Here is a 21,416-nt window from a genome sequence, read left to right as displayed (position 1 = left end):
ATCATATGACCGCTTTAATTGTAATAATATTTCACAATATTACTGTTTCTACTGTATTTTTGATCAAATAAATGCAGCCTTGGCGAGCATAAGAGACCTCTTTCAAAAATATCAAATAGTTGACTGAGTAAACCTGACTAAATCGTGTTACACCAGTAGTTTTTAATGAATAGATGAATATTAATGCAGCATCAACGGTTTTTAAATCAGTTCTCGGTGTCACATTGTAAAGCCTCTCCTTTCTGCTTCACTGCTTACTTGACCACCTCACTGTCAGTTACGCTGAGACAGAGGGGCTGCTGGGTCTTCTTCTGTCAGGAGATCCACACCACAATCCACGCAAACATCACAGCTCTGTATTGCTCTCCAGACATATTTTTGATTTTACGCAGTACCCAGTAGGGAGGCATTTTAATGAAGAGTCTATAAACATAAGAACTCCACGAGGGGCGTGTGTGTGTATTCATGCAATCACTGAGAGAGAGAGAGCTCAGGGAGGTAGACATATGTGAGACCATTGTTAGCCTTTCTAGTCTCTCAAGGAACTGAGTTGTCATGGCTTTTTTAATAAATCTGCAAAAATGTTCACAATTCTGTGTTTTTCTGTCAATATGGGGTGCTGTGTGTACATTAATGAGGAAAAAAAATTAACTTAAATGATTTTAGCAAATGGCTGCAATATAACAAAGAGTGAAAAATTTAAGGGGGTCTGAATACTTTCCGTACCCACTGTAGATGGTGTGTGTGGATGCAGACAGTGGGAGGGAGGCTGTACCAGTCAAATGCAATGGCTTACTAACATAAGCTAGGTATTAACCCTATAAAGCCTACTGCATCATATTTGATACACAAACTTTTAAGGCCACTAAATTATCCTGATCAAAACTTGCTTGCAAAAACCCATTGTACTCAATCTACTACATGCATTCTGTCATCTGATTGATAGCTTATACTTTTTCAGAAAGGGGCCTCTGAGGTGTTTTTCCTCTTGGAGTATGAGCTCCATATTCTTACTATGACAAGCTAAATGAGCCATAAAAGCCTGATGTAATTTATCATATTTTATTTTATTTTTTGTCTAAATGTTCAAGAAACAGTGGTTAGATTTAATTTGGCTTGACTGTTGGTGGATGTTTTTCTTAGTGTATTTGTGTGTTTTGTAGGGCTCTTTCCCAGGCAGCCTGCAGCTGGTGCTGGTACTGAGACCCACTGCACTCTTCCAGCGGACAATCTCAGACATCTTTTTTAAGTTAAACAAGGATGAGTTTAAAATGAAGGTGCCGGTAAGTACACACACACAAGGCACAAACTCCCACACTGAGGCATGTGGTTAATGAAGAGCGTAATGAGATGAATTATATGCTGACGCAAGAGAATGCTCTACATTATGTACTGTGTGTGTGTAGGTGATCATGCTCAGCTCTGTGACTGAGCTCCACAGTTACATCGACCGCACACAGCTCACTCAGGAACTGGGCGGCACGCAGGAGTACTGCCACGAGAAATGGATTTCACACCGCACCGTGAGTACACTCCTATTTTTAACTATGGTACTGATGGGTGGACCACAGAAATGAAAAGTGGACACAGGACTGGTTAGATGTATAATGCACACAGAGATTGAATAAGCATACTGAGATACTGAGTGATATGTGGTTACTACTTGAATTTAATATGGCCTAAGACTATTATGGTTTAATAACTAGTTATTATAATAAGGACATTGTACAAACTTGTTGACCAAGAGTTTGGGGTCAGTAAGATTTTTTTAAATTTTTTTTGCAAGTCTGCATTTATCTAAAAAATACAGTGATACTGAATAAAAGTCTTTGCTGTATTAAATTCTTTCAAGTCTTATTGACCCCAAACTTTTGAATGGTAGTACAAATATGGTAATATGGCATCAATTCACAAAATACATAGTTATAATAAATCATAGTTAATATTGTCCCACGTCTTGTCTCATTCATCACTCACAAAATGGAAGGACAAGTTGCATTATGGGATATACTTATATGCAGTATGCTACCGGTGTATTCAGTACATTTTGAAAATGCAGTTAGTGAAAGTGGAAATGTTAATAATACTATATTCGTACTGCATAGTAGTATGATAGAATGCTATAAAATGCCAAACATATCTTAAATCTTGGTGCTTCATCATTATAATGTGATATTAAACAAACAAGCTTTCCAGGAGGATGTTGTCTTCACCTCAAGCAAATGAATTTTCTTTCTTCTCATTCCATTTGTGGATTTGCTTTTAAGTAATCAGTAATTGATTTGTCTGTATTGATCTGTGGCTGCTGTGTTTTAAGGACAGCACACTTATTTGCAGTGCTTGTGGATGGTTCTTATTTGTTGCACACTCAGCCATTAGTGTGATTTGTGTTAGGGGATATTGCTGTTGTGTGATTGGTGTGGCATATGTGTCTCTTGGTTTGTGTTGTGCCTGTAGGCCATTGAAGGTTTTGCTCTGATGGTGAAGAAAACGGCACAGACTCTCCAGTCTTTTGGGACAGAGCTGGCAGAGACAGAGCTGCCCAATGACGTTGAGGCCACGTCCAACCTTCTAACCGTCCACACAGCGAAGAAGGACACAATGAAGGTCAGAAAACCCAGTAAAACTTCATGTCAGCATACTAGACAATAATGTACATTATCCTGCTAAAACACAACTACTTAGCAAATAAATAAATGGACGAAAAATATTGAACAAGGCTGCAGTTATTTGATTAAAAATACAGTAAAAACAGTAATTGTGAAATATTATTACAACTTCAAATACATTTTTATTTAAATATATTTTAAAATGAAGCTTTTTCCTGATGGCAAAGCTGAATTTTCAGCAGCCATTATTCCAGTCTTCAGTGTCACATGATCCTTCAGAAATAATTCTAAAAAGCTGATTTGATGCACTTTTTTTTTGATGCAGCATTTTTTATTTTATTTTTTTTATAGAAATATGTCTTTACTGTCACATCTTTTAAATTGTAATATTTCACAGTATTACTGTTTTCACTGTATTTGTAACGATCACCAGCTGGAGTGCCCTTGATAGCCACCAGAGGGCACTCCATCCCCTACCTTTACCACTCTATCCTGGACTACATCTCCCATAATCCATTGCCCGGACTCATCGTGATTGTTTTCACCTGTTGCTCATTACCTCTGCCTATAAAAGCCTGGGGTTTTCAGTCACTCTTGGCGAAGTCTTGCATGTGTCACAGCTGCAGTTCTAACCCTTTTATTCTGGTTCTCTCATGTCCTGTTTTCCTGGTTCTTGATATTCTGCCTGTTTTATCTGGATTACTCTTGTTTGCCTCAGCCCTGAACTCTGTCATTGTTTGGACTGCTTATTGTTTTGACTACGATTGTGGATTATTCCTCTAATAAACTACTGCACTGGGATCCTCAGCCTTCGTGTCCCCGTGCAGTTTTGTGAAAGTATTGTTGATCAAATAAATTCAGCCTTGGTAAGGATCTTTCAAAAACATTGAAAAATCATAATTATATACAATGCAAAAATAATACCAAATAATTATATACAATATACATACATTTTATACAGTTTAGCAGTCATTATAGAAAAAATGTTTTGCAGAATGCTGCAGTCAGAGTCAGGCATGTTATAAAAATTATACTATGTTTCATTATAGGTCTTAGTCCTTAACAAGGGGTCCAGTATGATCATAAATAATTTAACATGGATTATTCACATGGCCATAAACTATAAACAATCCTTAAGTTTACATAAATAATTCATGTTCATCATTCGGCCTGAATAGTATGTTTATTTCTTGTCGCTGTGTGTGTGTGTGTGTGTGTGTGCAGGAGGACTTGAGGATTGCTCTCTGTCAGGGATCACGTTTGCTGGAGAGCATCAATGAGCCGCTGGTGAAAGATCCAGATTACACCATGAACCATGATGAACTGGAGAACCTGGCTACTGTTCAGAGGTGTGTGTGTGACACCATCTACTGTGCTGAAATGCAAAAATGAGAGACCAGACGGTTACAGTACAGCAGCAGACCGTTGCATGTGCTTGGTCGGTTTCTGTCCTTATTAAGCTGTTCTGGGCAGCTGTGTATTTGCATGCACAACGAGACAACACGATGACCCACCTGGTCAAGATTATACAGCAAATCTACACACACGCACGCACATGTATAAAGAGCATTAACCAACAGGAACGTATTGAAATCCAGTTCTACACACATGACCTTTCAGTGAAGCAGCATTCTGGGGTCTGGATACGTGCCTGTGTGTTAATATCCACAGGCGTCTGCTGTCATCCTTTATTATCTAGATGCAGCTATATTTGTTTGAGGGTTTTATTTATGGGTACTACTGTCATACAACATACAGCATGAGTTTTTTTAGAGCAATAACAGCGGGCAGGATTTTTACTGATTTTTACAGGACTTCAGAAGCTGTCTTTCGTTTCAGATGACAAAACAAATAATTTGTTCTATTTTTTTGAGATATGTTTTGTCCTTGTTTGTCTCTGCTCTTTGTATGCTTTCACTGTATGGTAAAGAGCAGCTTGGACATTCTTCTAAACATCTCTTTTTGTGTTCCACAGAAGAAAGTAAATGATGAGTTTGGGGGAAGTATTCTTTTAAGAAGTTTTTTTTTTTTCAGTTAAAATGAATCTCTCTCTTTCTAGGTTGCTTGGGCAGTTAGATGAGACTGAAACAGCATTTGATGATTTTTGGGATAAACATCAAACCAAGCTAGAGCAATGTCTACAACTGCGGCATTTTGAACAGGACTTCAGGGAGGTGAGATACACCGACTGCTGCATCTTAAATATCTGTTAAATGTTTTCAGTAGGGATGTATAGATAAACCAGTGTTATTTTAGTATTATTTGTATTAGTATTAGTATTATTACTTTTATAGTATTTATTAATATGCTGAACTGGCTTTTATTTTTATATTTTCACGTTTCATTTAACTGTAGTTTTGCTTTTGTCATTTTTATTAGTTTTTGTTTTTTAAATATTTGGCTTTATTTATTTTTCGGTTTTAGTCATTTTAGTACTTGCACATAAACTTTTATTTTATTTCAGTTAGTTGCCAAGTTAACTTTTCAAAATTTTTAGCCTAAGTTTTTCATCTAATATTTATATTTTATTTCAGCCTTATTTCAATTAAAGGATTAATAGGCAATTAGTTAATTAATAGTTAAAAGTTTTAAATAATTTGTAATCGTTCATGGTTTTAGTTGTAGTTAACTTAACCATATTGGATAAACTGATTATTATAAAATTATTAAAATTATTCATTTTAATTATACAGTTATACAATTATACAATTATATAATTATACAATTAAAATCGTTAAAAAATTATAAAATTGTTTTCATGTTCTATTTTGTTTGAATGAATTAAAAAAAAACAAAGTTCAATTGTAATTCTAATATCAGCCAATTTATAACTAATATCTATGATTAGTGGTTTTAATACCGATATATTGTGCATTGTTAGTTTTAAGTGTGTGTGTGTGTGTGCTCGTGCGAGTGTGTGTGGCTTGTTGGATGTAGAATTCAGCAGATGTGTGTGTTGGTCTGTATGAGCAGTATTTGTAATGGCTGTGTTCCTCTGTGTTGTAGGTCAGAGCTCATTTAGACATGGTGTATGACAGAGTATCAGGCTTCTCAGAGGTCGGAATTAGCCCCGCCCATGTTGAACATATCCTGAAAGAGCTGACCAATCATGAAGACAGAGCATGTGTAAGTATTAACTTGATGTCATATGATTTAATGTTTTTAATGACATTATAACATTTATTATTCAGATACAAAATGAAGTTACATAAAGCATAGTACTGCAAAAAGCCCATCAGTTCTTCCCTCTAGAAGGAATCAAGTTTACACCTAGAAGACATTAATTTGCCCTTATAATGTTCTACATGTGCAGATACAGGCATATGTTCTTATAAAGCATATAAATCTCACACTCCATAATTAAATTGCTGAGCACGGCAGTTTGAGGCCCTTACAGAAATCACCCACATGTTCTCAATCCTGCGGAGAGAAGGGGGGAGTTCTACCCAATGTGATAAATCACCCATCACTATACTGGAGTCATTCTGCTGACACGGGACTATGGGAATTCTGGGTAGCAAACTTGATTTTTTATTTTTCAAGTAAATTTTTGTTTCCATGTTTATGGACCGCAAAACCAGTCTTAAGTGTCAATTTTTCAAAATTGAGATTTATACATAAATAAATAGCTGAATAAATAAACTTTCCATTGATGTATGGTGAAATTTATATATATATATATATGTGTGTGTGTGTATGTGTGTATATATATATATATATATATATATATATATGATTAGCCAATGAAATTGTCACTTTCACCAAAATAGTAATATGTAACATAATGTACACATAATGTAAATAATATTACATAATGTAAAAATATGTAATTATACATGATTATAAAATGTGATTATACATGCTTATAATATTCAAAAAATTCCAAAATTTGGGGTCAGTGAGATTTTTTTAATGTCTTAGAAATCTCTTATGTTCCCCAATACACAATTTATTTGAGCAGAAATACAGTAAAAACAGTAGTATTGTGAAATATTAGAATATTAAATGACTTTTAATATATTTTAATGTGATTTAGTCTTGTCCAGCAAAGCTGAATTTTTCACTGTCAGTTTTTCCAAGTCATCAGTGTCACATGATTCTTCAGAAATCGTTCTAATATGCTGATTTGCTGCTTAAGAAACATTTCTTATTATTATCAATGTTGAAAACAGTTGTGCTGCTTCATATTTTTGTGGAAACCATGAGACATTTATTCAAGATTCTTTGATTCTTTGATGAGTTCAAGAGAACAGTGTTTTTTGAATTAGAAACCTTTTCTAAGTACTGTCATTATAAATTCTATTTACTGTATACTATTAGATGCATCCTTGCTAAATAAAAGTTCCTGAAAATTTCTTTAAAAAATAGTTTGACCATAAACTTTTGAAGTGTGCGTAATAGTCTAAAATGATTAAATATTTCTCTCTCTGTCTGTAGGAGGTGTTGGACCGAGCGCTGGCTCTTGCATGTGATGCTGACCAGCTGATTGAAGCATCTCATTACGCTGTGGACTCCATCCTTCCCAAATGCTCTGAGCTGCGGGCTGTGTGCGAGGAGATCAGCGGTGTCCTGGAGGCCAAGAAAACTCATCTGCTCAAAGCCATGGAGTTACACCAATGTCTAGAGAAGGTGCAGTAGGCCCACCCATTGATTCCTTCATCAACACTGTTCAGGACCCTTTTAAAATGCTCAACAAGAGACGCATTTTTTCCTGTGTTGACATTTTTCTTATTGAATCTGGAAGTTGCAGGATGTGTCATCAAATAGATCATCCTATTTTATATACTTAATAGACTTTAGTTTAGGTCACAGTCCATATTTATAATTTAGGAGGAATAGAACTAAATTATAAAATTATAAATTGTAAATTAGCAATAGAACTAGATTACAAATGCTCTCAAAGCTAATAGACATGGACTCTTTTCTTCTTTCTCTTCCAGGCCACTAAATGGTGTGATGATGGGATCTACCTGCTAGCCTCTCAGCCTGTGGATAAGTGTCAATCACAGGATGGGGCGGAGTCAGCGCTGCAAGATATTGAACGTTACCTGGAAACAGCCAATCAGCACAAACTGACAGATTTGAGTGGAATTTGGAGGGACTATGAGTCAGTGCTCACACAAGACTTCAAGGTAAAAGACAAAAGACTCAAAACCATTAAAAAACAGAACTGACATGCCGGGCCGTAATATGTGTGTATAGATTTTTAATTACACAGATATTTACTGTTCATATGCATTGAGTTATTGGTTATTTAAAGTGCTATTGAGAATGTGAATATGTCTTGTGGAGGTTTAGTTTGCTAGTGTTTAATGAATGTTTTCTCTTGTGCTCAAACAGGAACAGGTGGACAAAGTGTTTCAGAAGCAGCTGTCCATGCAGGAAATGTTTGAGAAGAGGAGGGTCAGTCTGAAGAAGTTAGCAGCCAAACAGACACGACCCGTGCAGCCCGTCGCCCCACGTCCTGAGGCCATCATCATACCACCCATCTCTTCTCCAGGTTAAACCAACTTTTTGTGTGTTGTGTTGGTTGTCTAGCTTAGTTGTGATCCTGCTGAATAATACAAACATTTTGGGCTAAGTTTATTCACCTCAAATGTTCACATTTACAATGTTCAAGTTCAGGACTATTGTGCTCTCCGTTCCTGGGCTGCTTAGATATCTAAATATCTAAATTATTTAGCAGTATTAATTCTGAATTAACCCCTAATAAAATGAATATCACATGAGTTGTGCATTTTATGCAGTGAGGCGACATTTTAATACAGTGGTTTTCTACAGAGCAGTTTAGCAGTGGCTTCTATTCTCCGCAGTGCGGTAGTGTCTGTGTCCTCTCAATGTCGTCCCCTAACCCCCTTCCACACTCAAATACACATGCACTGGCCATTAGCTACTTATGGTCACTCAGGCACAACAGATATAGTGGACCCTGTCACTTACTTTACTCTCCTGCCATCTAGTGTTCATAATGGAGAGCTGCAGGGATCATTGCATGACTCAAAAAGCAGTGTACAGTATATAACATAAAATATATTATTTTATTAGTTTATTAATGTAAGTGTGTTTTTATCCCAGCTCATAGGGAGAAGACAATAGAGGGTGATATCATCAATGGAAACTGCAGAAAAGTAGGTATCTCATCTCTAGGCAGTGCTTTATTGAATGTATACGCAATTATATTTATACGATTGCTTTGATATTGATCATTAAAGCAACAGTGGCTACATTGTGCCCTTAACATATGCAGTTTTTGCACTTAAGCTTGTTGTAAATTGATCATAACAGGATGAAGCAAATTTCCCTTCTGTTATATGGGTCTCAAGGTCAGAGAGAGTGTGGAAATGAGCATGAAAAATGAAAATATGACTATTTTTGGCACAAAGAAAAACTTTAGTAACATTTTAGAGGGGGGAAATTTTGTTTATTTTTTTATTGTTTAATCTTAATTTTTACGGATGATTTTCATATTGACAATTTAGTGGTTATTATTTAAATAATTTGTTCTAATTTAGAGCTAATTTGAGTGAATTTTGAATGTTGGGCTAAAAATATTCTACCAAACCAACTTGTCTATGGTATTTGGGATTTAATAAAATTAGTTTGAACATATTTGCAGGACACTAATGCAGAGTTGTTTATATTTGCAGGGAGAGATACACTTACAGAATGATGGCAGCAGACACCCGTCTGTCTCTGATGAAGAGGAGAACTTTGCTGTGCTTAGACGGTCAGTCGGGAGCTTATTACAAATGGGCTTAGAGGAAAATCAGCTATAATTGTGTCATTTCTGTCAGTTCTATACAGATTATGTGTTTAATGTCCATCCTCTACAGGCATGTGATGAACGAGCTGCTGGAGACCGAGCGAGCGTATGTGGAGGAGCTGCTGTGTGTGCTGGAGGTGAGTTGCACTGACACCTATCACACGTCAGATCAGTCCTGTTTATGTTTTGAGATTTTTTTAGTACATTTGACTTGACAGATTAATTTGTGTTTAGGGTTATGGAGCAGAAATGGACAATCCTGCCATGGCTCATCTCATCCCCAATACACTGCTTCACAAGAAGGACATCCTCTTTGGCAACATGCCTGAGATATACCAGTTCCACAAGAAGTGAGTGAACCCTCCCTGTGTCTGTTTTAGCTTCCGCTGGTGTAGTGTTATAAAGCTAAAGCGCCTCTTATTTTCCATACATTCACTCTCCAGGACTTTTCTTCGTGAACTGGAGGCGTACAGCGACTATCCTGAGCTTGTGGGCCGGTGTTTCTTAGAGAGAGTGAGTCAGATTTGACATATTGTGCTGTTTTGATTTAATACATTATTGAATAGATTATGCAAACATCTTTTTCATGTTTCTCAGATGACGGATCTGCAGATCTATGAGAAGTACTGTCAGAACAAGCCTCGCTCCTTTATATGACTGCTTTGATATTGATAATTAAAGCAACATTGGTTACATTGTACCTTCAACATATGCATTTTTTGCACTTAAGCTTGTTGTTAATTGATCATAACATGATGAAGCAAATTTTCCTTCTGTTATATTGGTCTCAGGGTCAGAGAGTGTGGAAATGACTATTTTTGTCACAAAGAAAAACTCTTGCAACATTTTTAAGTGGAAAAAAAGAATAGTTTTTTTTTTATTGTTTAATCTTAATTTTTACAGATGATTTTCATATTAACAACCTTATTGGTTATTATTTAAATAATTATTTCACATTTAGAGTTAATTTGAGTGAATTTTGAATGTTGAGCTAAAAATGTTCTGCCAAACCAACTTCTCTATGGTATTTGTGATTTAATTAATTCGTACACATTTTCAAGACACTAATGCAGGGTTGTTTATATTTGCAGGGAGAGATACACTTACAGAATGATGGCAGCAGACACCCGTCTGTCTCTGATGAAGAGGAGAACTTTGCTGTGCTTAGACGGTCAGTCGGGAGCTTATTACAAATGGGCTTAGAGGAAAATCAGCTATAATTGTGTCATTTCTGTCAGTTCTATACAGATTATGTGTTTAATGTCCATCCTCTACAGGCATGTGATGAACGAGCTGCTGGAGACCGAGCGAGCGTATGTGGAGGAGCTGCTGTGTGTGCTGGAGGTGAGTTGCACTGACACCTATCACACGTCAGATCAGTCCTGTTTATGTTTTGAGATTTTTTTAGTACATTTGACTTGACAGATTAATTTGTGTTTAGGGTTATGGAGCAGAAATGGACAATCCTGCCATGGCTCATCTCATCCCCAATACACTGCTTCACAAGAAGGACATCCTCTTTGGCAACATGCCTGAGATATACCAGTTCCACAAGAAGTGAGTGAACCCTCCCTGTGTCTGTTTTAGCTTCCGCTGGTGTAGTGTTATAAAGCTAAAGCGCCTCTTATTTTCCATACATTCACTCTCCAGGACTTTTCTTCGTGAACTGGAGGCGTACAGCGACTATCCTGAGCTTGTGGGCCGGTGTTTCTTAGAGAGAGTGAGTCAGATTTGACATATTGTGCTGTTTTGATTTAATACATTATTGAATAGATTATGCAAACATCTTTTTCATGTTTCTCAGATGACGGATCTGCAGATCTATGAGAAGTACTGTCAGAACAAGCCTCGCTCCGAGTCTCTATGGAGACAGTGCTCTGACTGCGCTTTCTTCCAGGTCCTCTTACTTTACAAGACACTAGAGATGCTCTTAGACATTACACATTAGCATATATTTCTTTCTGTAATTTGAAGGGATCATTTATATATATACCTGATATACACTACCATTCAAAATTTTGGAGTCAGTATAATTTTTTTTTAATATTTTTGGAAGAAGACTCTTATTCTCACCAAGGCTGCATTTATTTGATCAAAAATACAGTAGAAACAGTAATATTGTGAAATACTGCATTATTACCATGTAAAAGTACTGTTTTCTGTTTTAATATATTTTAAAATGTAATTTATTCTTGTGATGGCAAAGCTTAATTTTCAGCAGCCATTACTCCAGTCTTTAGTGTCACATGATCTTTCAGAAATCATTCTAAACTGTTGTTTAGTTAAACTGTGTTGAAACTGTTGTGCTACTTAATATTTTTGTGGAAACCATGATCCTTTTTTCAGGATTCTTTGATAAATCGAAAGTTCTGAAGAACAGCATTCAGTGTGTTCTTGCTGAATAAACACATGAATTTCTTAAAGAAATTACAGACCCCAAACTTTTGAACATTATTATTATTATTATTAATAATAATAATAACAGTAGTAATAATATTAATCAAAATATTAATTTAATAGACTATAATACTTATTTTTTTGTGAAAAGTTGTCTGTAAAGACCGAAATAAACAGAATTGATTGATTAAAAAATAATAATAAAAAAACAAATCTAAATAAAGAATTTGTGTACTGTTTTCAGGAGTGTCAAAAGAAACTGGAACATAAGCTTGGTTTGGACTCATACCTACTCAAACCTGTGCAGAGAATAACCAAATACCAGCTCTTACTGAAGGTAAACTAGACCCAGATTACATGTGCAGATATATAACTCATATTTGCACCTCTCACTGATGTAACCTCTGTGTTCATGTGTTTCTATCAGGAACTGCTGAAGTACAGTAAAGGCTGTGAGGGTGAGGATGACCTGCAGAAGGCGCTCTCATCTATTCTAGGCATCCTGAAAGCTGTGAATGACTCCATGCACCTTATCGCCATCACTGGATATGAAGTAAAGATGATGTTTACTCACGCCGTGAAATTTAATGTTCACTTTGAATTAAAATAGTTTCCAATAATGTAAGTCACCTTTGGAGTAGTTGCTGACCTCTGAACTGTGTTTCCAGGGCAACCTCAGTGATCTGGGCCGTCTGATGATGCAGGGGTCGTTCAGCGTGTGGACGGAGCATAAGAAGGGTCACGTGAAGGTGAAAGACCTGGCTCGCTTCAAGCCAATGCAGAGACACCTGTTTCTACATGAGAAAGCTATGCTCTTCTGTAAGAAACGAGAGGAGAACGGAGAGGGTTATGAGAAAGCTCCTTCATACAGCTTCAAACACTCACTTAGTGTAAGTACTGAATATTAAAGTAGTTCATTTTCATTTAGAATTTCTCTGACATGGAAATCGGTCCGCTTCTTTAAGATGATGTGGTGGAGTGGTTAAAAATATAGGTTAGATATTAACAGGGAAGATTTATCATTTTTAGTTTAGTCTAACCCAGAAAATCAACAAATGCCTATGAAATCTGCATGTTTAATTTGTGTTTTGTCTTCTGTAAATTAAGTTTTTCCAGAGGAAAAAAAAAAAGGACATTTTTATATATATATACATATAAAATTTCCTCTTTTTTTTTTTCCTCTGACAGATGAGTGCTGTAGGTATTACTGAAAACGCAAAAGGAGACAACAAAAAGTTTGAGATCTGGTGTAATTCTCGAGAGGAGGTGTATATTGTACAGGTATAAAAATTGTCCTTATTAAAAATATCCTATATTTAAATAGAATTTAATGTACATCATTTAAAGCAACACTTTATTGGTTTATTATAATCATATCATTTTTATTATATAATTTTATTGGTTATTTTCAGGCGTCGACACCAGAGATCAAAACGGCATGGGTGAATGAGATCCGGAAGGTTCTAACTGGACAACTAAAGGCCTACAGAGGTGAAATGAATTTATTTTTTTTTATTTTTTTTTTGGAAAGAAATTAATATTTTTATTTAGCAAGGATTAAATTAATCAATAGTAACAGTAAATATATAATGTTACATTGTTACAAAAGCTGTTTTCAACATTGATAATAAGAAACCTTTCTTGAGCAAATCAGTATATTAGAATGATTTCTGAAGGATCATGTGACACTGAAGACTGGAGTAATGATGCTGAAAATTCAACTCTGCAATACAGGAATAAGTTACATTTTAAAACACATTCAAATAGAAAACAGTTATTTAAAATTAATTATTTTACAAGATTACTGTTTTAACTGTATTTTTGATCAGATAAGAGTTTTCAGAAACAATGAAAAATGTTTTCAACTTTAGTGTATATAGAAATTACACACTTTTCAGTTTTGTTTATATAATGTTATATATGTTATGTTGTTTTTCAGAGGCGAGCCAGCAGAAGAGCTCAGATCAGTTAACTCCCACCAGCACCAGCCTAACCCTGAGCCCCTTCAAGACCAACCCAAAGACCCTCAAGAAAGGAGAAGAGAAGAAAACTGAACCGACAGCAGCAGATTCCAGTACAGCCACCTTACTTAAAAATAATGACAAGGTCAAAGGTCAGTCAGCCCTTCTCAGTATACACAAATATGGTCTCACGGTCTCACTACACACTCTATGGTCAAAAAATGTTCAAAGGCTGATTTTCTGATATTACACACAACATATTTGAAATCAGTCAGTCAATGAAAACAACCCCAGACTAATGTTTCCCTAAATATGTCCCAAAATTCAGAATGCTGCTGTCTTTCCTCTTGCTGCTTAGACTGTGAATTTCTGTGATTTGTCTTTGTAACCCCTGTGTTTCTTTTTCCTGACTAAACATGTAACATCCTTCATTATTCCCCCTTCCTCTTTCTTTCTCTCTGTCTCTGTGGAGAATAGACGAGACTGTCACCAGTCCCACCACTGAGAGAGCTGCAGTGGCTAAAAAACGTTTTACACTGCAGGGCTTCAGTAACCTCAAGAGTCAAAAAGGTACAGCAGGAGGGCTCACAGCTTTACACGGTCACTGGCAATGCAACTATATCATACATTTAAAACAGGGTGACTGCATACTGATGAAGCATTTCTAAAAACCATTATGATAAAAGAATGTTTAGCAGAACTTTATTTAAAACTTTTAGTAAAAAATATATTCATTTAACTACAATACATTTAGCACAAATCTTAGCGGCACTGGATAAATTGTAAATCTTTAACTTGGAATATATACTAAGATTTGGCTTGAACCCCACTGCAGAGCTGATAGCGCCCTCTGGTGGTAAAAGCCTAACACTACCCATGGTCACTCTCTGCCCTCCAGGTATACTGTAGTCTCAGAATACACTACTCTAGTGTAAATCAGAAAGTCTAGATTAGCAGCATAGTTCAAGCTTGGTAATATTACAGTTTAGAACATTCACTACTTAAGTGCTATTTACTGTGCATTAACCAGGTGTGAAACAACCAGGAACAAGAATTTGTTTACAATGAAACTGAAAATGCTAGCCATTTATTTACTTACTTGCCTACTCCCATAACTGTATATTTATTTAATATGTGGTTATTAGAGTGGGATTTTGGGCCAGTTCAATTTCCAAAAACCTTTATCACGTTTTATCACATTGCAGATGGTTAAGGCACAGTGTAGGACTTTACCAGACATGTTGCCTTTTAGAGGCTTTCATCCTGTAGAAGAGACACTTTTTTTCTTTCTAATATTTAAGAATATTTCCTTTAACCCTATTATAGACTTTTTCTCTTTCTTCTTTCCTGATTTTTTTTGTCCTCTTATCCTTTTCTTTCTCACTCTTTGCTATGGCTGCCAGGATCATCCCCCCCTAGTCCTGACCACAAAACTAAAAGACATGAGATTAAGAGTGATCCTACACCATTTGGCTTCAGAGGTACACTGTCCCCTAAAAACTCCCAGCTTTGCCTCCTCCAACATCAGCCATGACCAGTGTTCCAAATCATTTATTTTATCATATTATGTGGTTGCCAAATTTTGTTTCACCTCCATATATTAGTAATCAAAAACTAAAATGCTTCTATATTAGGCATTTAAGGGATAGTTCACCCAAAAGATAATTCTGTCATCATTTATTCATCCTTATTTTGTCCCAAACCTGTATGAGTTTGGGACGATATTTTGAAGAATGTTGATAACCAAAGAGTTTCATTTCCCATTGACTTCCATTGTATTTTTTGTCCATGCAATGGAAGTCAATGGGAATTGGAACTCTTTAATTACCAACATTCTTTAATATATCTTCTGTTGTGTTCCACAGAAGAAGAAAAAAATAAACTCATACAGGTTTAGAACAACATGAAGGTGAATAAATGATGACAGAATTTTAATTTTTGGGTGGACTGTCCCTTTAAGCATTCCAAACAAACTGACTTTAGTGCTGTACACCCAACCAGTAAAAGCGATCTGTGGGGTGGTTGGTAGGTAAATCGATGGGAGTCTTTGAAATCTTATTGGCTGCCTCTCCCTTAGACACGGGTCCCCACATCACTCTTACCCGAGTGAGATGGCTGAGCGCTTCTAGTCTGTTGCAGACTAAAAGGAGAGGTAACTAGATGCCTGGTGTGGGAATGAACTTTGTCTTTATTGCTTTCTCACAGCGAACTTCCAAACAGACTGGCAAACACTAACCACAGGGTATGATATTATTGCACTGTAATTGGTGGTTTACAGGATAAATCATGGTGCTAAAATGGCATCTCTTTGACATAACTGCTCAATAAATTACTACTGTCGATCTAAAATGCTCTTTACTGTGGGAGAATGTGAAACCAGCCCAGTTCATATCTTATAATTGTTACAAGAGAGAGAACGATCAGATAATCTCTTAAAGGAACAGTTCACTGAAAATGAATCATCTTTATTTACTCACACTCATGTTGTTTCAAATCAGTATGACTTTCTTCTGTGGAACACAAATGGAGAATTTTTCTACAATTGACTGGTTGCTGTTTTCCATGTATTTGCGCTGAATGGAGACTAAAGCATTCAAGCTTCAAAGATAAAGCGAAAGCGCCAAAAAAAAAAAGGTGAGATTGGTGTCTTTCTCTCTGGTGAGATTTTGACTTGAGAATCATTGCAATCAGATCCTTGATTCAGTGAATTGAACTTGAGAACCAGTTCAGTCCGTTTCATGAACGAATCATTCAGACTGGTTTGTGAACCAAATCAGTCACTTTGTTTGAAAAGATCCAACTCAAAAGAATGATTCATTTACAAAGTGGACTGATAACTACAATATTTCTCAAAGTCATAAGATTTTCAGTAAAATACAAAGTTTTGACCTGTTTCTCATACATTCTCAGCTGTTTAGGAGATTTTTGCATTTATATTATACTTTTTCACCCCTATTAAAATTTGAAAGATTCAGTTCCCATTTGTAGTAATTGCATGAAAAAGATTGCATTGAAAAGGCTTTTGTTTCCACAAAACAAAAAGTCATACAGGTTTGGAACAACATGAGGGTGAGTAAATGATGACGGAATTTTCATTTTTGGGTGAACTATTCCTTTAAATACTGTATTACTAGTTTCGTACATTTATAAACCAGAACATGTCAATTTGTGCAAGAATATCAACTTGCACTTCCCTTAGTTTGGAAACACTTGCGTTTAACGCGGCATGAGCATCTGGTTTGGGTTCCTGTCTGCTGGTTTGCGGTGCTAGTTCTGGATTCACTTTTACGACTCTGAAACCACAGATCCCTTTCTACCAAACACTCTTCCAGGCTCTATAATTATCCACTGATTCATATCTGAAAATGTTTATGTAGCTCTCCGTAAACATGTTTTGTATGATTTGCGAATGTGTCATGTGCCCTCTTCACAAACTGTCATCATCGGAGTCATGGCTGTCTGAACATAAAACACAAACAGCTCTTCCTGTTAGCTCAGTGCCTGGAGCTGTTCCTCTTTTCAAGTGGATACGAGAGAAAGAGACACTGGATTTGTTTCAAAACTTCGTGTGCTGCCTACATAGGCATCATATGGTCACTCCCAATGCAAAGTCTCAGTTAAAACTTTTATCCAAGATGGCGAATTGAGAGTAATGTTGACTAAATTGCAAAAAAATTATTATTTGAAGTTGTAAATAAAGATTACTGGAGTATGATTTACAAGAAAGTACTATTTCACTCTTTCTACTACAACGTTATACCTTTATTTCAGTGTTACTTTCTATTTCTTTCTAATTATTTTCTAAATGTACTCTCTGAGTGAAAATTGTTTCTACAGCTATGTTTTTTAATGCTGTTGTGTTGTTAGCTTAGCAACATGTAATGCCAAACTCTTTTGAAAACCCAGGAGTTTTACTTTAGGAACTGATGTGTTGATGTGGTGCATTATTGCTTGTGTAAATGTTTAGCGCGCTGCCTTAGAAGACTATGTAAGCTGTAGGCAGCAAAATAGCTAACTAGGTTTTGAAACCGAGCTGGTCTCTTTTTCACCTTCCACACACACACACCATCTTTGTGGAGCACCACTTATCCCTCTCTTTCATTGTTTCACCATAATCCAAATGACACATTCGTTTCACTTGTCCTCTCTTCCACAAGGCTTCTCCAAGGCATCGCTGTCTGTGGATGCGTCTGAGGAGAACGACGGTTACTCAAGTGCCGAGGATCCCATGAACTCTGATCCTGAGGATGAGGGAGGGAGAAAACTGGTGAGTCATGGTGGCCCAGCATCACGATTTCTTGTGTCCCATCCATGTTTGTTTGCAGAAATCTTTAGTTTGGCCACTGATGGTGTTTGTGTGCACATGTAGTCTCCAGGCAGGTACGTGGTCGTTGCTGACCATGACAAAAGCGGACCACAGGAGCTGACGGTTAAGAGTGGAGACACAGTGCAGCTGGTGAGAGAGGGAGACGATGGATGCTGGTAAGATTCAGGATTATGTAAATACTATGACGATTCTGTCATCATTTACTCCTCCTCATGTTACACATTGCAAACCACTAGGACTCAATAAGCAGATCATCCTTTTGTGGTTTTCAATAAATCAGCAATTGAAATCAATGGATCTTTTTTCTATTGAATCAACTAATTGAAATAAATGCTCAATCTAAACAATCATGACTGTCCTGTATCAGTATATTAATTATATACTATTGTAGTTTTTTATTAATGTTTTAACTTTTTATTTATTTTTGACATTTTTATTCGATTTTTATTTCAGTTTTAGTCGTAGTTAGTTTTTTATTTCCAGTTAGTTATTATAGTGCTTAAACTGAAACTATTTAATTCAAATGATTAATTTAGTAATATACTGAATGAATTGACCACGATCAATCTTGTGATTCCGGAAGATATGTTCTGCATTCCAGAACTTTATGTTCTTCAATAAAATCAATAATTATTGATGGGAAACAAAAATTTTGAAGTTTGACTTTTGACTTTTTTCAAAAAAAATTTGACGTTTGACTCGATTTTGTGTTTTTTTTAGCATTTAAGTTAGTTTATATGGTTAGATTATTTTATTATATAAATTCTAATGTATACATTTTAATACTTGCAAGTCAAAGTTTGCTGAGGTTGACAACTTTTTTTTTTTTTGCCTACAAATTTTAAATATCAAGATCCATTCTGCCATTTTGAGTGTTGGATCCTGTTATGGATGATAAGTAAATTTCACTTGTACATTATTGTCTGGGCTCATTTTTATGTTTTAAGATGACCAAATTAGAACCGCATAACATCTTCTGTAAGCAGAGGCTGGTGTGATATTAATGTTTTTGTGCTGCTTCAGGTTTGTACGTAATCTGCGGACCAATAAGGAGGGCTGGATCCCTGCTGCAAACCTGCTCACTCTCATCGGAGAATCCAAATCTTCTCAATCTCTCTCCAGCTCAGGTAACACAACTTCCCGCTTTTCATCCACCACACAATAAATCCCTGTCATGAAATCTTCATTTTATGAATGAGTATTTTAGCGAAAATAAGTAGGTGTGTTTTCTCACAGAAGGCAGTGGATCTGGAAACCTCAGCACGTCCTCCAGCTGCAGTGAAACCTACACAAGCTTCTCAGACATCAAAGCCTGAAGCCGCTGCTCCACCGCCTTGTGGCAGCTCCTACACAGTGCACTTTCTACTGAAGCTCCTTGAGTCTTTGTACTGTATTTAACCTCATCAGCCGAGAAAGGAATTGACCTCTGCAGTCAATATGCACTATTCAGGATATATTTTATATAGAGCGTCACACTTTCTCAACCTTCTCTCCTTCATAAGAGAGAGAGAAAACGTGTCTTCTGTTCCCCTTTCAAATATTACTTTACTTTGAAAGTATCAGTGTGATGCTGTTTGTTTCACATCTGCATGCATTTCCTCAAGGATTAAAAGCGAAAAGGGCTCTTGGTCGAGTCGGCATTGACATCAGAGCAGCCTGCGGTTTTAAAAGTCTTTAAATATACATAAAAAGGACTCTCATTGAACTTTAATGTACGACCACATGAGCTTCCACTGGTTTTATTGATCTTGCATTGAGAATATCAGTGTCTTTTTGGAATGTCTGACTTTGTTGGCGTCTGAAGCTTCTGTCTGATTTGCTGTAGCAGCAAGACAATGAAATTGTTTTATAGGATAAAGATTCTTGAGGTTATGCCCGGTGAAAAGTCCTGTTATTCACTATGTATTAATCTAAAACGGCTGTATAGTTTAAATTATTTCCTGTAAAAGAAGATTTGTACAGATATTAACTTTTATCTCATGTTTTTCATTAAAACAGTATAAATATATATATATATATACATATTGTATATTATGACCACTATTGTTGTCATGAAAATTAAATGAAATGTATTTCATTGTATTTTGTTGTATTTGTGACTTCTGCACCATTTGTGTACAATTATTATAATTTTCCAGTAACAACATACCAATTGTGTTCGCATTTTATGTAATTTATTTTGTCACCACAGATTGTTTAACTTGGTTCTTTCAAAATGTAATGTCTGGAAAGCGATAATTGGCATGTAGTAACCATCATTCAGCTTTTGTAAGACTTATTTTAATGGTCAGAACCTTTTGTCAAATAAGTATTTCTTGATAAAGCTTGACAGTTAATCTATATCAATATTCCTCAAATCAGCTGATTTATTCAAGGAATGAACTACCATAATTTCTGCCATTTTTGATGACCACAGCTTTTCTGTGCTCAAATGTTTTGTCCCCATAACTGTACTCTGTCTTTTTAACATGTTCAGCAATACAAAAAGTCATTGTTATTTTGTTTAAATTTTAAATGGCACATTGCTGCATGTTAGTCTTATCTCTCTGTATTTTCATTTGAAATTAAAATATTTTCCTGTATTAGACTCGTATCTGTGTATATGTGTAAATATGTATCTAAGAGGATGTATGAGATGAATGAATTTAAAGTGCTTGGGCTTAAATAAACTTCACTGAAACAATCTATCCTCATTTGCTGGCTCAGATTTGTCAAGGAAATGTCTACTGTTTATTCCTCCAAGTCTCTCTTTTTTTCACATGTATTTGTATAGTGCTTTTCACGATACAAATCGTTGCAAAGCAGCTTCACAGAAAATGAAAGTTTCTACATTACATTTAGGAGAAGCTTATCAGTGGTGTCAAGGTGATGTCCATATGGCAGAAATGTACAGAAAAAAAAATCATGCAGTTCGTTAATGACATGTAATCAAACAGACGGTGAACACTATTAACAGCAATGAGTATATATTGTGATCGAACCTATAGGAAAATTTGGTAGTTTTGTATGTTGGATCAGGGTTGGCGTCATCTGAGGTCCTCTGAGGGTCGGCATCTTCTCTTCTCAGGTGTTCAGTCATCTCAGATCTTCGTAAGGGCTGGATCCAGACTGAAGCTTGTGTTATTGTTCCTAGTTACCTCAGGATTCCCATCCCATGGCAGAAACAGAGAAGCAAATAGACAAAAATTAGCGTAGCTGCTGTTCTAACCAAGCAAAAAATTATAATGTGCATTTGATCAGATATAACTGGAGCACAAGGTTGTGAGATACATTATGTGAATGCTTGGCTAAAGAGATAATCTAGATTTAAAAAGAGAGAGAGAGAGTGTCTGAACCCCGAACATTATCAGGAAGATATT

General features: G+C 36.0%; 1 protein-coding gene across 1 annotated transcript in view; it reads left to right on the top strand.

Annotated features, from left to right (window-relative positions):
- The window catches only part of LOC107718861 (guanine nucleotide exchange factor DBS-like), a 62,044-nt gene extending 41,310 nt beyond the window's left edge, over window positions 1-20,734 (top strand). The window contains exons 5-35 of the mRNA XM_016526099.1: window positions 1,164-1,283; window positions 1,407-1,523; window positions 2,458-2,607; window positions 3,834-3,958; window positions 4,669-4,783; window positions 5,616-5,735; window positions 7,047-7,238; window positions 7,550-7,741; window positions 7,950-8,109; window positions 8,685-8,737; window positions 9,257-9,336; window positions 9,443-9,509; window positions 9,607-9,722; window positions 9,816-9,885; window positions 9,970-10,015; window positions 10,164-10,174; window positions 10,464-10,543; window positions 10,650-10,716; window positions 10,814-10,929; window positions 11,023-11,092; window positions 11,177-11,269; window positions 12,014-12,106; window positions 12,197-12,322; window positions 12,438-12,659; window positions 12,958-13,050; window positions 13,182-13,260; window positions 13,709-13,882; window positions 17,888-17,997; window positions 18,100-18,212; window positions 19,081-19,184; window positions 19,294-20,734. Coding sequence (XP_016381585.1) covers window positions 1,164-1,283; window positions 1,407-1,523; window positions 2,458-2,607; window positions 3,834-3,958; window positions 4,669-4,783; window positions 5,616-5,735; window positions 7,047-7,238; window positions 7,550-7,741; window positions 7,950-8,109; window positions 8,685-8,737; window positions 9,257-9,336; window positions 9,443-9,509; window positions 9,607-9,722; window positions 9,816-9,885; window positions 9,970-10,015; window positions 10,164-10,174; window positions 10,464-10,543; window positions 10,650-10,716; window positions 10,814-10,929; window positions 11,023-11,092; window positions 11,177-11,269; window positions 12,014-12,106; window positions 12,197-12,322; window positions 12,438-12,659; window positions 12,958-13,050; window positions 13,182-13,260; window positions 13,709-13,882; window positions 17,888-17,997; window positions 18,100-18,212; window positions 19,081-19,184; window positions 19,294-19,373 — 3,354 coding nt within the window. The 3' untranslated portion in view covers window positions 19,374-20,734. The remainder of the gene's footprint in view (window positions 1-1,163; window positions 1,284-1,406; window positions 1,524-2,457; window positions 2,608-3,833; window positions 3,959-4,668; window positions 4,784-5,615; window positions 5,736-7,046; window positions 7,239-7,549; window positions 7,742-7,949; window positions 8,110-8,684; window positions 8,738-9,256; window positions 9,337-9,442; window positions 9,510-9,606; window positions 9,723-9,815; window positions 9,886-9,969; window positions 10,016-10,163; window positions 10,175-10,463; window positions 10,544-10,649; window positions 10,717-10,813; window positions 10,930-11,022; window positions 11,093-11,176; window positions 11,270-12,013; window positions 12,107-12,196; window positions 12,323-12,437; window positions 12,660-12,957; window positions 13,051-13,181; window positions 13,261-13,708; window positions 13,883-17,887; window positions 17,998-18,099; window positions 18,213-19,080; window positions 19,185-19,293) is intronic.
- The last annotated feature ends 682 nt before the right edge of the window (window positions 20,735-21,416 follow it).

Source organism: Sinocyclocheilus rhinocerous, unplaced genomic scaffold, assembly GCF_001515625.1.
Source record: "Sinocyclocheilus rhinocerous isolate Xijiao unplaced genomic scaffold, SAMN03320098_v1.1 scaffold1334, whole genome shotgun sequence".
Lineage (NCBI taxonomy): Eukaryota > Metazoa > Chordata > Actinopteri > Cypriniformes > Cyprinidae > Sinocyclocheilus > Sinocyclocheilus rhinocerous.
The sequence above is the reverse complement of the archived record's forward strand: the minus strand, read 5'-3'. Positions and strand labels throughout refer to the sequence as shown.